This window comes from Podarcis liolepis (genome assembly GCF_965112155.1).
Source record: "Podarcis liolepis genome assembly, chromosome: 9".
NCBI lineage: Eukaryota > Metazoa > Chordata > Lepidosauria > Squamata > Lacertidae > Podarcis > Podarcis liolepis.
In genome coordinates, this window is record NC_139564.1 from 9,180,154 (window position 1) to 9,193,919 (window position 13,766).

At 43.5% G+C, this 13,766-nt stretch overlaps 1 protein-coding gene across 1 annotated transcript in view; it reads left to right on the top strand.

Annotated features, from left to right (window-relative positions):
• ADAMTS3 (ADAM metallopeptidase with thrombospondin type 1 motif 3) overlaps positions 1–13,766 on the top strand; it is a 137,510-nt gene that overhangs the window by 82,612 nt on the left and 41,132 nt on the right. Inside the window, exons 6-11 of the mRNA XM_083458599.1 lie at positions 916–1,115; positions 5,268–5,351; positions 8,883–9,039; positions 9,823–9,928; positions 10,947–11,090; positions 12,670–12,802. Of these exons, the coding sequence (XP_083314725.1) occupies positions 916–1,115; positions 5,268–5,351; positions 8,883–9,039; positions 9,823–9,928; positions 10,947–11,090; positions 12,670–12,802 (824 nt within the window). The remainder of the gene's footprint in view (positions 1–915; positions 1,116–5,267; positions 5,352–8,882; positions 9,040–9,822; positions 9,929–10,946; positions 11,091–12,669; positions 12,803–13,766) is intronic.

Below are 13,766 nucleotides of genomic sequence, written 5' to 3' on the forward strand. Positions count from 1 at the left end.
AAGTGACTAATTCTGGGAATGGACAATCTTGGCGCTATTTTTTTTTTTTTTTAATGACTAGGTGGGTTACTTCCCTATAGGAGCCAACTCCTAGGGGCCAAGGTCCCTTCGCTCCCACAATACAATATTTGAGGGTGCCCCGCCAAGTTGACAGGAATTGCCATTTAAATGGTGTGTGCATGCTGCATCATGTGATCAGTTATGTGCGGTGGGACTTACCTGAGCCACTTAATATTTTATTCAAGTTGGCACCCCTGTACTCCCCCATTACTCCCCCCCCAAAAAAAAATGGAGGTGAAGGCTGCAATGATAGCTTGTTAGGCCTTAGGTGATTGAAGCATCCAAAGATGCTGCTTGGAATCGTTCTGTGATGCTGGGAATCATAGGAAAGAACATTTCCCATGGTTCCCAGTGGCCTGGAAGCTGCAGAACACATTCAGAACTTAATAGAGACCCTATAGAGGTGCCCGTCCTGCAACCACAGTGATGTCCAGGCAAGCAGAGAAAACAGTGGCCACAAGAGCTCAGGTTAGAACACTGTTGTAGAAGCCAAAACTGCACGGGACCAAATTATGTTTCTTGAAATGATCCATCTATACTGAGTGGCAGCAGCTCTCTACCGTTTCATGCTTGGGGCATTCACAGACCTACCTGCAGATTCCAGGGATTGAAAAACAGATTCTCTACCACTGAGATATGGTCCTTCCACTGGAAGGCATTCAGCAACGTCATATGAGTTTCCAACATTGTTTTCTAGCTGAGCTTGCAGGAAAGATGGTCGGGGTCTATCTGTAATTTATGGTACGGCTTCTGTAACTAAAGGATGTCAAGGGGCACTTGAAACCCCCTGGGAAATTCTAGGCAAAGTAGGAAATGAATTATAACAATGGAACCTGTGCTTTTATTTCCCCTTAGAATCTGGCCTTGGGGGGCGTCCCAGTCTCGACTCTATGTATGCAAGCGTAGAGCAACGGCTGAACGAGACGCTAAGGCAGCGCCGGAATGCCGGCGACAATCACTACAACATCGAGGTGCTTCTGGGAGTGGATGATTCCGTCGTCCGATTCCATGGCAAAGAACACGTTCAGAACTACCTCCTCACCCTGATGAATATAGTGAGTTCTCTCCCTCTGTAGCTGTTCCGGGAAGCATGTTTTTTCATCCAGTACTCAGGACTAACTCCCTCTCTCCTCAACTGGTGGGGCATTTTGCAGGTGTATTCTGAAGCATAGATGTGGGGAGGGGGATGAAGTCAAGGTACTAAGGGATGGGGGTGACACTGGTCTAAACCACTGAGCCTCTTGGGCTTGCCAATCTGAAGGTTGGCGGTTGAAATCCCTGTGATGGGGTGAGCTCCTGTTGCTCTGTCCCAGCTCCTGCCAACCTAGCAGTTCAAAAGCATGCCAGTGCAAGTAGATAAATAGGTACTTCTTTAGCGGGAAGGTAAATGGCATTTCTTTGCGCTCTGGTTTTCATCACTATGTTCCATTGCACCAGAAGCGGCTTGGTCATGCAGGCCACATGACCCGGAAAGCTGTCTGTGGACAAACGCTGGCTCCCTCGGCCTGAAAGCAAGATGACTGCCGCAACCCCATATTCGCCTTTGACTGGACTTAACTGTCTAGGGGTCCTTTACCTTTACTGAGGGTGCATTCACACGACAGTTTATTCCTTCCCCCCAGCATTTGCCTAACTGTTAATTTAGGCACTATATTTGAGCTTTCACATGACCTTAAAACCACTTCTGGAAATCTAGCAGAATATAGTGGAGGTTTAGCACTCATGTCCATGTTAATTGCTTCCAGAAAAGAAAACCCCTTAATCCAGGAAAACAACAGAAGTAAAGTGTCAACATTTGGGGCAGTATACTAGTATACAGTTATTTCCTGCCATTTTCATGGGTGTATCAGGAACCTGAACCTGCAGAAAGTTGGGGAATAGTGACGTTGTCCGAACACAAAATAATAATAATAAAATAATAATTGTCCAGTAGCACCTTATAGACCAACTAAGTTTGTTCTGGTATAAGCTTTCGTGTGCATGCACACTTCTTCAGATACACTGAAACAGAAGTCACCAGACCTTTATATATAGTGAGAGGGTGGGGTGGGGTATTTCTCAGAAGGGTAGTGGAAGATGGGTGATTGGCTCAATGGGTATGGTAAACCTGTTGATGACTATTAACGACTGCAATTAGTCCTACAGGAAAAAGCAAGGGATAGTATGCAGATGACCAAAAATAGATTTAGCATGTGTAATGAGACAAGAATCCAATATTTCTGTTTAGACCAGGTCTTTCCATAGTTTTCAGTTTGGTAATAAGTTGTAATTCAGCAAGTTCTTTTTCAAGTCTATTTCTTAAATTCTTTTGTAATAAGACAGCTGCTTCAAAATCTTGTATTGAATGTCCTGGGAGATTGAAGTGTTCTCCTACTGGTTTCTCTTGTCCAAAGACATCATTTGTCGTTTCACATCATGCCTGCTAGTGTGAATGAAATTTAGCACGGCATGGCAATATATCCCTCAAAATGCCACAGTGCCATAATACCTCAGAAAACAGAAAAGACCTGCTAGCATTATAAGCAGGAAAACTAGCACAATAGTCCCCATATTTGACTGCACCTTAAATAAACATCATATTAAGTATAACATGGATAAAAATAAAATAAAAACTAGCAAAAATTTAATCTGTGTTCCAAAGATGCAGATCCAGCACAAGCCATTTTGTTGCCTGAGGCAACAGAAGCAGTTTGGACTGGCATCCTGCACTGTACCTGAGGCAGCAGGCTATTTTGGGGGTACAAGGGCAGGGTATTAACATGCAGAGGAAAAAGGCCAGGGCGCTTTGGAGCAACACCAGGGGGGCTTCAGCCACTGCTCGCAAGCATGTGGTGCAAGAGGCAATTGCCTCACTTTGCCTAATGATAGAGCCGGCCCTGTATAAATGCTTCGGTGGCATCTGTCACTTAGGGCACAGGTCTTTCTTTCTTGCCAACAGGCAACCTCATTTACAACTCTATTCCCCTTCCTCTGCCCTCACAACCCCCGAAAAGTGCTTTGTAAGCGAAGGAGGGAGATCAATGTGTCTGCATCTTTGAGAGGATGACCTGTGTCAATTTTTCATGAGCCTTTCAAAACCACGCTCAGCTGAAGCATTTAAAAGGCTTTGGCCAGCTGTGAGCCTGAGAGAAATGGATAGCCTCCAAGAAATCTAGGAAAAGTAAAGTTGCTTGTAAAACTGAATCTAGCCCCATGTTTTTACAGAAAGTGCGAATTAGCAGGATCTTTTCAGATCATTTTCATAGCCTCTGTTCTTGCTGCTGAAGAGATAAGTCATTGCTCAGTTTTGTTTTTTGTTTTGTTTAAATGGCTTGTCTCTTCAGCAGCTGGAACAGGCATGAGATGATAGCTGGCAATGTAAGAGGATCCCAAAGCAATGAGAAAATGAATAGTGGAGCTGGCCCAAGACATTTTGTTTTTTTGTTTTTTAATATTTTATTAGGTTTTATCAATAAAGTAATTCAGAAAAGAGTACAAAAACAGAAAAATACAAAATCACAAAATACAAAAATACAGACATTAAACACAAAAGGGAAAAGAAAAAAAAGAAAACACATAAAAACAAAACTCCCTCTTTTTTAAATTCTCATCTTTAGTTAACTTATTCTCCTGACTTCCTCACGCCTCCCTTTTTTGTATCCCTTTTTAAAAATTTGGTTCAGCAAATTCATGTCCAATTTAACTTATCTATTATCAATCCCATCTTACATTTTACCTTGTTGCTAGAACCCCTTCAGTTCATTTCAATGTCATCAGCATTCAAAAATTTCACAATGTTTCTGCAAATAAATTTTAAATTTCCTCCAATCTTCCTCCACGAGATCTTCTCCCTGGTCTCGGATTCTGCCAGTCATTTCCGCCATTTCCATGTAGTTGGCCCAAGACATTTTGATGCCTGAAGCAAGGCACCAAATGATACCCTCCCTATGGGGTATCATTTGCTAGGGAGGTGGTGGACAAAATGTAAACAGTCTTGTTGCACTGGTTCAGATGTAGCTTCTTGACTTTATGTATCCCCCTAAATTCTGGTATCTGAAACAAAATGCTTCACCATAGCAGAACTGACACAGAGGGATATGAAGAAGTTTCATCAAATGCGATCAAAGGCTCATGCCCTTTCAGCAATAAAATATGGATAGGATAGAAAAGAAAGAAAGTGTGAATTAGTGAACTAAATTGAATTTCCCTCCCCAAAACCCTATTAGTGGGACACAGGAGACAGCAGGGGTCTTGGTTCTTCCAGATACCTGAAATATTTTGGTGTAATCCCACGTACTATGCAAAGGCACAAGGAAAACTCAGAACATGTGATGCTAGTGGGAAGGACAAGGGATCATGAAAAGTTCATATAAACCAATGATTCCTGAATTTTTTTGACTTTCCGCCCCCTTGGTTCCATACGCTCATCCCCCATACACCACAAGAGGCATTTATTCAGAATAGCATTCTGCATGACCCACTAAGGAAGATAATAATATAATAAAATATTAATTGCAGTAGCAATTACCGTATTGGCCTGAATATAAGCCGCACCCCCAAATAAGCCGCACCTTTAAAATTCAAGGGGGGGGGGATAAAAAAAGACAATACCTGAATATAAGCTGCTGCCTTAAAATTCTGCAAGGGCTCACACCTGTAAATGGCCAATGTAGAAGAAAACCCAACAGCGATATCGTAAAAGTCAACTTTTGTAAGGTCGCAAATTTAAGCCACACTTTAACTTTTCACGGTCGGAATTTTTTTTTGGGGGGGGGGGAGTGTGCCTTGTATTCGGGCCAATATGGTAATTGCACATTGATTCAAAATCCAATTAAAACTTTTTAGTTTAATTAATTTAACAAAATAGATGAACTTGATCCAGTGATGTCAGCTTTCCAATGCCTGAAAAGTTATTTTCACTTCCGCATTCCTTGCTGCCCCCTTTGCCTCTTAGTGCCCCCCTAGGTCATCCCCCCAGAAGGAAGCACTTTGGGAACCACTGATATAAACTAAGGAGAAGGAATACTCATTTGGAGTGCAGATTTTTAAGAAACAACACGCACCAGCTTGATGCATTTATCCTCCCTTTGACACAGTTGCAAAATCCCACTGTTCCAACACGCACTGTTTTGGAAAGTAGAAATTGGGTTGTCCTTTTAATTGTCGACTGAATCAAACTTTGGATTTGTGACTGTTCAGGTTTCACCTTCTCTGCCTCTCTCTTTTAGGTGAATGAAATTTACCAGGATGAATCCCTGGGAGTCCACATAAACGTTGTTCTGGTTCGCATGATGATGTTGGGCTACACCAAGGTAAGAAAACCAAGTGAATGGTCCCTTCTGTCTCCATTCTCATCCAAATTGCTTTTGGAAGGTGAGATGTTACTATGTGTGCTTCCTGTACGAAGACATCACATGTGTGTGGATTCCTTGTTGTGTGTGTATGAAGAAGAGTAATGAGGAGAGAGAGTTGCTGCTGCAGCAACGGCCACCTCTGTGGGCTGGTTCAAATCCTGCCTTAATCCTCAGGTGATAAGCAAGGTCTGTGTCCTTATCATGTTTGCTTTAATTCTGAGCCTGGAAGAAGAAAGCAAATGGAGCAACATTCTAGAATCTAACAGATCTTTTCATTATTATCCTTTGCCTTGTATTTTTCTGGGGTTATTCCATGTGGCTTCTTTTTAATTTTTTTAAGGGAAAGTTCTGCACTCAAGGAAGCCCAAATCCTGTGCACAGAAGTAGCTGAAATCTGCAACCACCAGAATGATGCAAATAAAAAACTTCATTGCGATTCCTCTTACTTTGCATGATTTACCCAGCAATTGCTTTGCAAATTTTTAACTTCAGTAGTCATTTGGACTGCTAAAGTAGCTTAACATTGAAACCTCCTTGCATGTACCAGGTCACTAGAAATTCCACCAAACCACCTCTTTTGGCTCCTGAGACTTCAGTTGGCATTCTGCAAACACTTTTACAAATAAAAAAATTCAATCACAAGGACTAGAAACTTGATTTTAAAGTTGAAAGCTGAGAGTCTCCAGAATCTGAATTCTCCACTCGGTTTTTGATTCAGATCCCCGCCCCATCTTGCACCCCACAAAATCACAGCCCTGGCCTGCATCCTGTCACTTCTCTTTAGGAGGATTTTGGCAGGAGAGTAAACTGAGCAGACCAAGTCTCTTTTGCCATCTAGTGGCAGTCAGCTTCTGAAAACCCAGCGATACCTTCAAATTATCATCCTTTAAGTCATGGGTGGGGAAACCTTTTCAGCCTTAAGGATGCATTCCCTTCCAGGGGCCATGAGTCAGTGATGGGTGGAGCCAGGGGCAAAGGTGAGTGCGGCAGCAAAGGTGAATTCTACCTATGTACTGAAGGCTACTTTCTACAGATATTCCCCTCCATCTGGGAGGCTGAGAGGCATTAGCAGAATTCAAAAGCACATTCCATGTAGGCAAAAACATTCAAAGAAGCAGGATAAGTGAAGACCCAGGGGTCAGCAAACATTTTCAGCAGGGGGCCGGTCCACTATGCCTCAGACCTTGTGGGGGGCCAGACTATATTTTTTTGGGGGGGATGAAGGAATTCCTATGCCCCACAAATAACCCAGAGGTGCATTTTAAATAAAAGCACACATTCTACTCATGTAAAAACACCAGGCAGGCCCCACAAATAACCCAGAGGTGCATTTTAAATAAAAGCACACATTCTACTCATGTAGAAACACGCTGATTCCTGGACCGTCCGTTGAACCGGATTTAGAAGTAGATTGGGCCGGATGCGGCCCCGGGGCCTTAGTCTGCCTACAGTTAGAGGTATAGCTTGGCTCTGTAGATCATCTCATCTATATCAATATTGATATCTAGATCATCTAGATTGTACTTTTGCGAGCCTTAGGAATCCTTCCAGCATACTGACACTTCACTCCAGTTTCTCAGCTTTATTTTGGCTACAATTCTGTTGGCACTCACCACTTTTGTTTTATATTAGAGGAACTGGTCTCTCTCTCTCTCTCAACCATACACTCCTTGACACTGAAGTTCATAATTTTGCCACCGCTTCTGCATAATCTGTAGTTTGGCTGCCAGGGTTCTCTTTATGATGCTACTGCTCCTCTTTCTCCAAAAAGACAAAGAAAAAACAGGCTTGGTTCTATAGATAAAAACGGCTGCACAAAGCAGTCATTTGTATATATCATTATTCCATCACTTAGTTGGACAGTATAATGCTTCTTGGGTGGGTGAAAGGACTGCTTCATTAATATCCTTAAGTGCTAATAAATATTCTTCTTGGGTGGGTGGAAGGACCACTTCATCAATAACCCAGAGCACTAATAAATATTTATTGCCTTTTCATCTGAGTGCACAACACTGCTGCTTCAAGCACCCCTGGCAGAAATGCTGGCAGTTCTGTTCATGTCATTGGCCTCAGATTTATTTTCCAAGAGGGTTGCCTCTTCTCCCCCAGCAGTTGGGAATGTAAGCAAAGCCCAGCTGTGCAGCCACAATTGTCCTGGTTCTGAGACTGTCTCACTCATTGAGCATTTGTTCTGCACATGGCTTCTCCCGCAGAGAAAAGGATAGCCCCCAATTCATTACAGGGATGAAGAATATAAACATCAGAGATAATGTCTTCTGCAAAGTTTCTAATATGCAGCTACAACAAGCAGATCTGACTGCCTTGAGCCAGAAAAAAAGAGAGTGTTTATAGCAGAAGATCCAAAATACTACCAGTAGTATTTTATTATATTTTAACTATACACAGAGTTCCGTCTTTCATTTATGCAACTGAGGGCAGATGTTCTGACCTGACAGGGCTGCCACTGAAAAGGGCATCTGTGTATACCTTCAGTACACCTGAAGGAGTGCCTCCACCCTCATTGTTCAGCCCGGACACTGAGGTCCACCTCCAAGGGCCTTCTGGCGGTTTCCTCACTGCGAGATGTGAAGTTACAGGGAACCAGGCAGAGGGCCTTCTCAGTATTGGTGCCCTCCCTGTAAAACGCCCTCCCATCAGATATCAAGGAGATAAAGAGCTACACAACTTTTAGAAAGCATCTGAAGGCAGCCCTGTTTCAGGAAGTTTTTAATGTTTGGTGTCTTATGTTTTTAGATGTGCTGAAAGCCGCCCAGAGTGTCTGGGGAAACCCAGCCTGATGGGCGGGGTATAAATATGATGATGATGATGATGATGATTTGTCCAGGTCTCCTCAGCTTGTGAGGCAACAGTAGCCTAGTTTCTTCATACACTGCTCTCCAACCTCCATCCAGGGGAGCAAAAAGCTTTATCAGATTTCAAGGACACGTTCAATCAAGGCAAAAACACTTGGGGTCAGTGAGGAGTGTGGCTCAAGGATAAGGGATGTGTCTTGGGGAGAGATCCAAGGGGCAAACAGAGAGGCATAAAGGTCCAGATTCAGTCCTTGAAGTTCCCCACACCTGTAGAGTAGTGGGGTGGGGCAATCACGTGCAGCCCCTCACCATGAGGCCATGTGCCAGGTGAAGCATAGAATCATAGAATAGATTCATATAGTCATAGAATCATGGATTTGGAAGGATCATCTTGTCCAACCTGAATATGCAGCTGTCCCATACAGGGATCGAACCTGCAACCTTGGCATTATCAGCACCACAGTCTTGCAAACTGAGCTATCACCTGCAGTTGGTGCCATCTTATTTTTTTCTAGAATAGAATGAAATGACAAGGGGTCCAGAATATCACCACTGCAGGGCTCTCCAGAGCCACATCATTTGGTCTGCCGTGCTGAGTGCTGGTGCCTGGCCTGACCAGCAGCAATCTCTCCTCTTGTGATCAGATCCATCTAACATATATCACATTCTTATTCAGTCCATCAGCCTCATTGAACGAGGAAATCCATCCCGGAGCCTGGAGAATGTTTGCCGCTGGGCATATCAGCAACAGAAAGCAGACTCCAGCCACTCGGAGCACCACGATCATGCCATATTCCTAACCAGGCAAGATTTTGGACCAGCTGGAATGCAAGGTAGCGCAACCAAGACTTTTTCTTCTTTTTATGAACAAGTATTTTGCTGTGTTGGCTGTTTTCAAGATTCAACTTACTTGATTCGGGCAAGTGGAATCCAGCCAGAATTCACAAGTCATTTCTTCTCTCTTTATTCAGAGTTGGTCAAAGTTTGGTAACTCAATCTATCCCTGCTGGGGAATGTGTTCAGCAATTTCTCTCCCAATTATTATTATTACTCCACTAGGTTTATGAAATAAAACTAGAGAACTTCTAACAGTTATTAAAAGAATGTATTTAGAAGCTAGGAATGGGTTGTAAAGGTTTCCTGAATCTCTCCTGGCTTCATGTTACTCTGATGGTGAATGGCAATCACACCCCCTGGTTTCTAGTAGCCATTTTTCTTTAAGGTTCCTTCCTACTCAGAAGGAGATGGAGTAAGGGAAGAAAGTGTGCAATAGAAAGGTAAATAAAGGGTTTGGGGAAGGCTTTGCATGCTGAAGGTCCTAGGTTCAATCTCTGCGTAGGGCTGGGCACGATCCCTGCTAGAAACCATGGAGAGTCTCTGCCACAATTCTAAGCTACATACACACATTATAAGGCAGCTAGCTATTTTCATATGATGCAACCGGAAATCTCTCTTTTTCTTTTGCACAGAACTGTAAAGAAATGTCTCCTTCTGCACTGTTGACAATTCTGTTCTGTCAGTAGGTTAAGGCTTGACGATATAGCTGTAGCCACGGAGGGCTAACAAACAGTGCTTTGTTTTATTTTTAAAATCCAAATCTTTTACATTTTCAACAGGCTATGCTCCAGTAACAGGCATGTGCCATCCTGTCAGAAGCTGCACTCTTAACCATGAAGACGGATTTTCTTCAGCTTTTGTGGTCGCCCATGAAACTGGCCACGTGTAAGTCCCAGTAGTATGCCTCTGAATTTCACTTGTTGGGAATCACAAGTTCAAGGAGCACTCGGGTCATCGTTGTGGGCTTCCCATGGAAATCTGGTTGGCCACTAGGAGAAGAAAGATGCAGGACTGGATGAGATCCAATAGGGCCCTTCTTATGTCCTTATGCTAGGGAATCTCTGGCCTACTGGCCAATCTTGACCCACCAGGGTGTCCAAGTTGGCCAGTAAGGCCATTTCCCTCCAACCACACCAAACTACCCATCAGCTGGCATCATTGTTCGGAGGGTTATATTCCTGCTGGGTGCTGCTTCACCATCATGTTCCTTGCAGAGAATGTGATGGTGAAGCAGACCCTTCCACCTAGCAGGATGCCCACCTATCAGTCATCTGATGTCACAATGACATCCAGCCATCCACCTGTCAAAGTTAGTCCTCTTGGGAAGAAGAGGGAGAAATAAAAAAATGATCTGTGAGGCCAAACATGTTCCTCACCCCTGAGGGTTAGCAGCTGGGGCAGACTGAGGCTGGTAGGACAATGCTTCTTGCACCCTAATGAACCACCCACCAGTGTTCAGGGAGAAGGATCCTAGACCAGCCTTCCAAATGTCTGTCTAAAGCAGTCCAACACAGACCCTGGTTTTCAATTGCAATGGAGTCCTAATGATGGACCTGGGTCTGTGAAATTCAGACTACAATGGCTGTCATGCTTTCCCTTCTAGAAAACCTGGAATTGAAGGAGCTTGGGAAGGGTTGAGATGTGTAGTCCTACAGATATTGTTGAGCTCCGGCTCCCATCAGCCCAACTCAGTATGACCAATGGTCAAGGATGATGAGAATATTTGTCCTGCAGAATCTGAAAAGCCACAGGGCTCTCCATCCCTGAGCTACCTAGACCAGCCTGGTAAAATTTATCAGAGTAAAAGAGAAGCTGATCTAAGTCATTTTTTGTGTGAAATATGGTTTCAACCTCCTCCACTCTTGGCCCCAATTAATTCCATCATGCTGGTCTCTGATTTCAGGTTGGGAATGGAGCATGACGGACAAGGGAACCGGTGTGGGGATGAGACAGCAATGGGGAGTGTCATGGCTCCCCTGGTGCAAGCAGCGTTCCATCGATACCACTGGTCCCGATGCAGTGGCCAAGAAGTCAAAAGATACATACAGTAAGGACCAACATATGCTGTATGAACAGGCACTAAATACCTGGAGCAAGACTAGGGAGCGCACATGAGGAAAGCCATAGTTTGGCTAGTGTCCAGGCAAAGTCTCAGATCTGGCTTGGAAGCTTTAAGAACTGAATCAGGAGGAAACAATGGGTTGCAGAAGGCAGGTCAACAGCAGGACCAAGAAGAACAACCCTGGCCCTCTCTTCCTTCATAGTGACACACAGCAAAGGACGTTGGTGCACAGACATGGAGATTCATTGTTCTAATTTTGACATGCAGTTAATGCATTTTTAAAGGTCAATAGCAAAGCACCTGATGCAACAGTTGTTACTGATGTTTTGGGGTGGATAGTGGTGGGGCCGCCCCTCATGGAAAATGCCTTGTTTGATATTCCAGGGGTGGCTTAACTGTAGCTTTCCAGATGGTGCTGAACTGCATCTCCCATCATCCCCGATGTTAGGCATGCTGACTGTGGCTCATGGGAGTTGTAGTTCAGCAACATCTGCAGAACTACAGATTAGCCACCCCTGGTTTATTATGAGCCCAATCAACTGGGATCCTTTTGTCTTTGGGAACTGATCCCCTTCTCCACCACCACCACCAATGAACCTTTATCCCCGTCCCTCCTCCCTTGTATTTTACATGAAGATTAAGAAATGTGTGCTCCAGTAACATCAGTTGTCACAGACATGCCCTTCTGTTACTATCAGTCTCAGAGTTAGGGGGCTTAGTGAACTGGGGAATGGGGTGGCTGACTGGAAACAGCAATTGGGAGAGAGCAAACAATCTGAAGGGCCTACCAGCCCTCTTGCAAATCAGCCTAAGAGATCCAAACACAATAAGGCAAACGGGAGAATGTTTACTCTTTGCAGGGCAAGAACCACCAATATCTTTAATTCAAGAACTGCTGTTGCCAGCATTGATAAACTCAAGTTCTGCAATCCCAGTGCATTTGAACTGAATATGTTGGCTCAAAAGTTTATCGGCCCTGCAGTGCCCTCTGGTGTTGGTCACCATGTGTTCATAGGCAGAAAGAATCTCCGTTATCTCTTACTTGATGCCGTCCAGCCTTTCTCAACCTGTGGGTCTCTAGATGTTGTTGAACTACAACTTCCATCACCCCTATCCAGCAAGGCCAGAGCTCAGGGATGGTGGGAGTTGTAGTCCAACAACATCTGGGGACCCACAGGTTGAGAACCACTAAACAGATTGAAAGATGGGCTGTGGATAAGGAATACCCTCCTTACTTAGACTCAGTGGGAGTAAATATTAATTTAATAATAATAATAATAATAATAATAATAATAATAATAATAATATTATATTTATACCCCAGCCACTCTGGGCAGCTCCCAACAGAACATTAAAAACTCGATAAAACATCAAACATTAAAAATTTCCCTAAACAGGGCTGCTTTCAGATGTCTTCTGAAAGTCAGAAAGTTGTTGATTTCCTTGACATCTGATGGGAGGGCATTCCACAGGGTGGGTGCCACCACTGAGAAGGCCCTCTGTTATAAGCTGTGGTTTATGCCTATCCAGCAGATGACTCTCTTCTCCTTCGTTTCTGCAATAGCTCCTATGACTGCCTCCTCGATGATCCCTTTGAACACGACTGGCCCAAACTTCCTGACCTGCCGGGGATCAATTATTCCATGGATGAACAGTGCCGTTTCGATTTTGGAGTGGGCTACAAAATGTGCACAGCGGTATGTCCAAAGCGAATTCTAGAAAGTAAAACCGGACCAAACCATTGAACTATTGAAAGATCCCAGTTTTGCATGTAGAACTCAGTTCAATCCCCAATGGCATCCAGGTAGACTTGGAAACCTGTCTGAAACCCTTGAGTGTCTTTGTAAGTCAGTGAAGACAATGTTGAGTTGGATGGACCAATGGTCTGACTCAGTGTAAGGCAGCTTTCTCTGTTGTTATATTTCATTATATTATGTATCATGAAAGGTAAGCCCAAGTTGGTCATGATTCTTCATGTGTTTATTCAATCTAGATCTCATCTTTCCTCCCAAAGGAGAGAATGGGGCAAACCATTGATAAGCTGGAATGTGCCCAGAGCTGGGCAACCAGGATGATACAGGGTTTGGAAAGCAAATCTTAAGAGGAATGGTTGAGGAAGTTAGGTGGGTTTAGCCTGAAGAAGAGAAGACTGAGAAGTGATATGAATCTTCTTCAAATATCTGAAGGAACACAGTATAGGACGAGCTTAAAAAAATGTTTAAGTATAACTTTATGAAAAATACAAGAGCTTTTCTACTAGGGATAACGGACACAGGTATAGCAAGAGAAGATCAGAAAATATTCCTCTATGCCACAGAAGTGGCAATGATCCTAATGGCTAAAAACTGGAAAAAAAGAAACTGTGCCAGCAAAAAAAGGAACGGCAAGACAAACTGCTAGAGTATATTGAGCTGGCTAGATTAACAGAGACAATTAGAGATCACACTAGACAAGAGTTTCAAAAAGCATGGGGAAAATGCAGAGAATACTTCCCAAAACAGTGCCCTAAAATACATACCTGGACTTGTAATGTCTGCAGGAGACTTTGTGGATATTTAAGTTATAATTAGAAAAATCTTAATAATTATTCATAAAGGAAACAGTTTTTAAGAAGTAAATAAGGAGGCCAGGTACAGGATTAAGGAAGTCTTTTATTTGGTT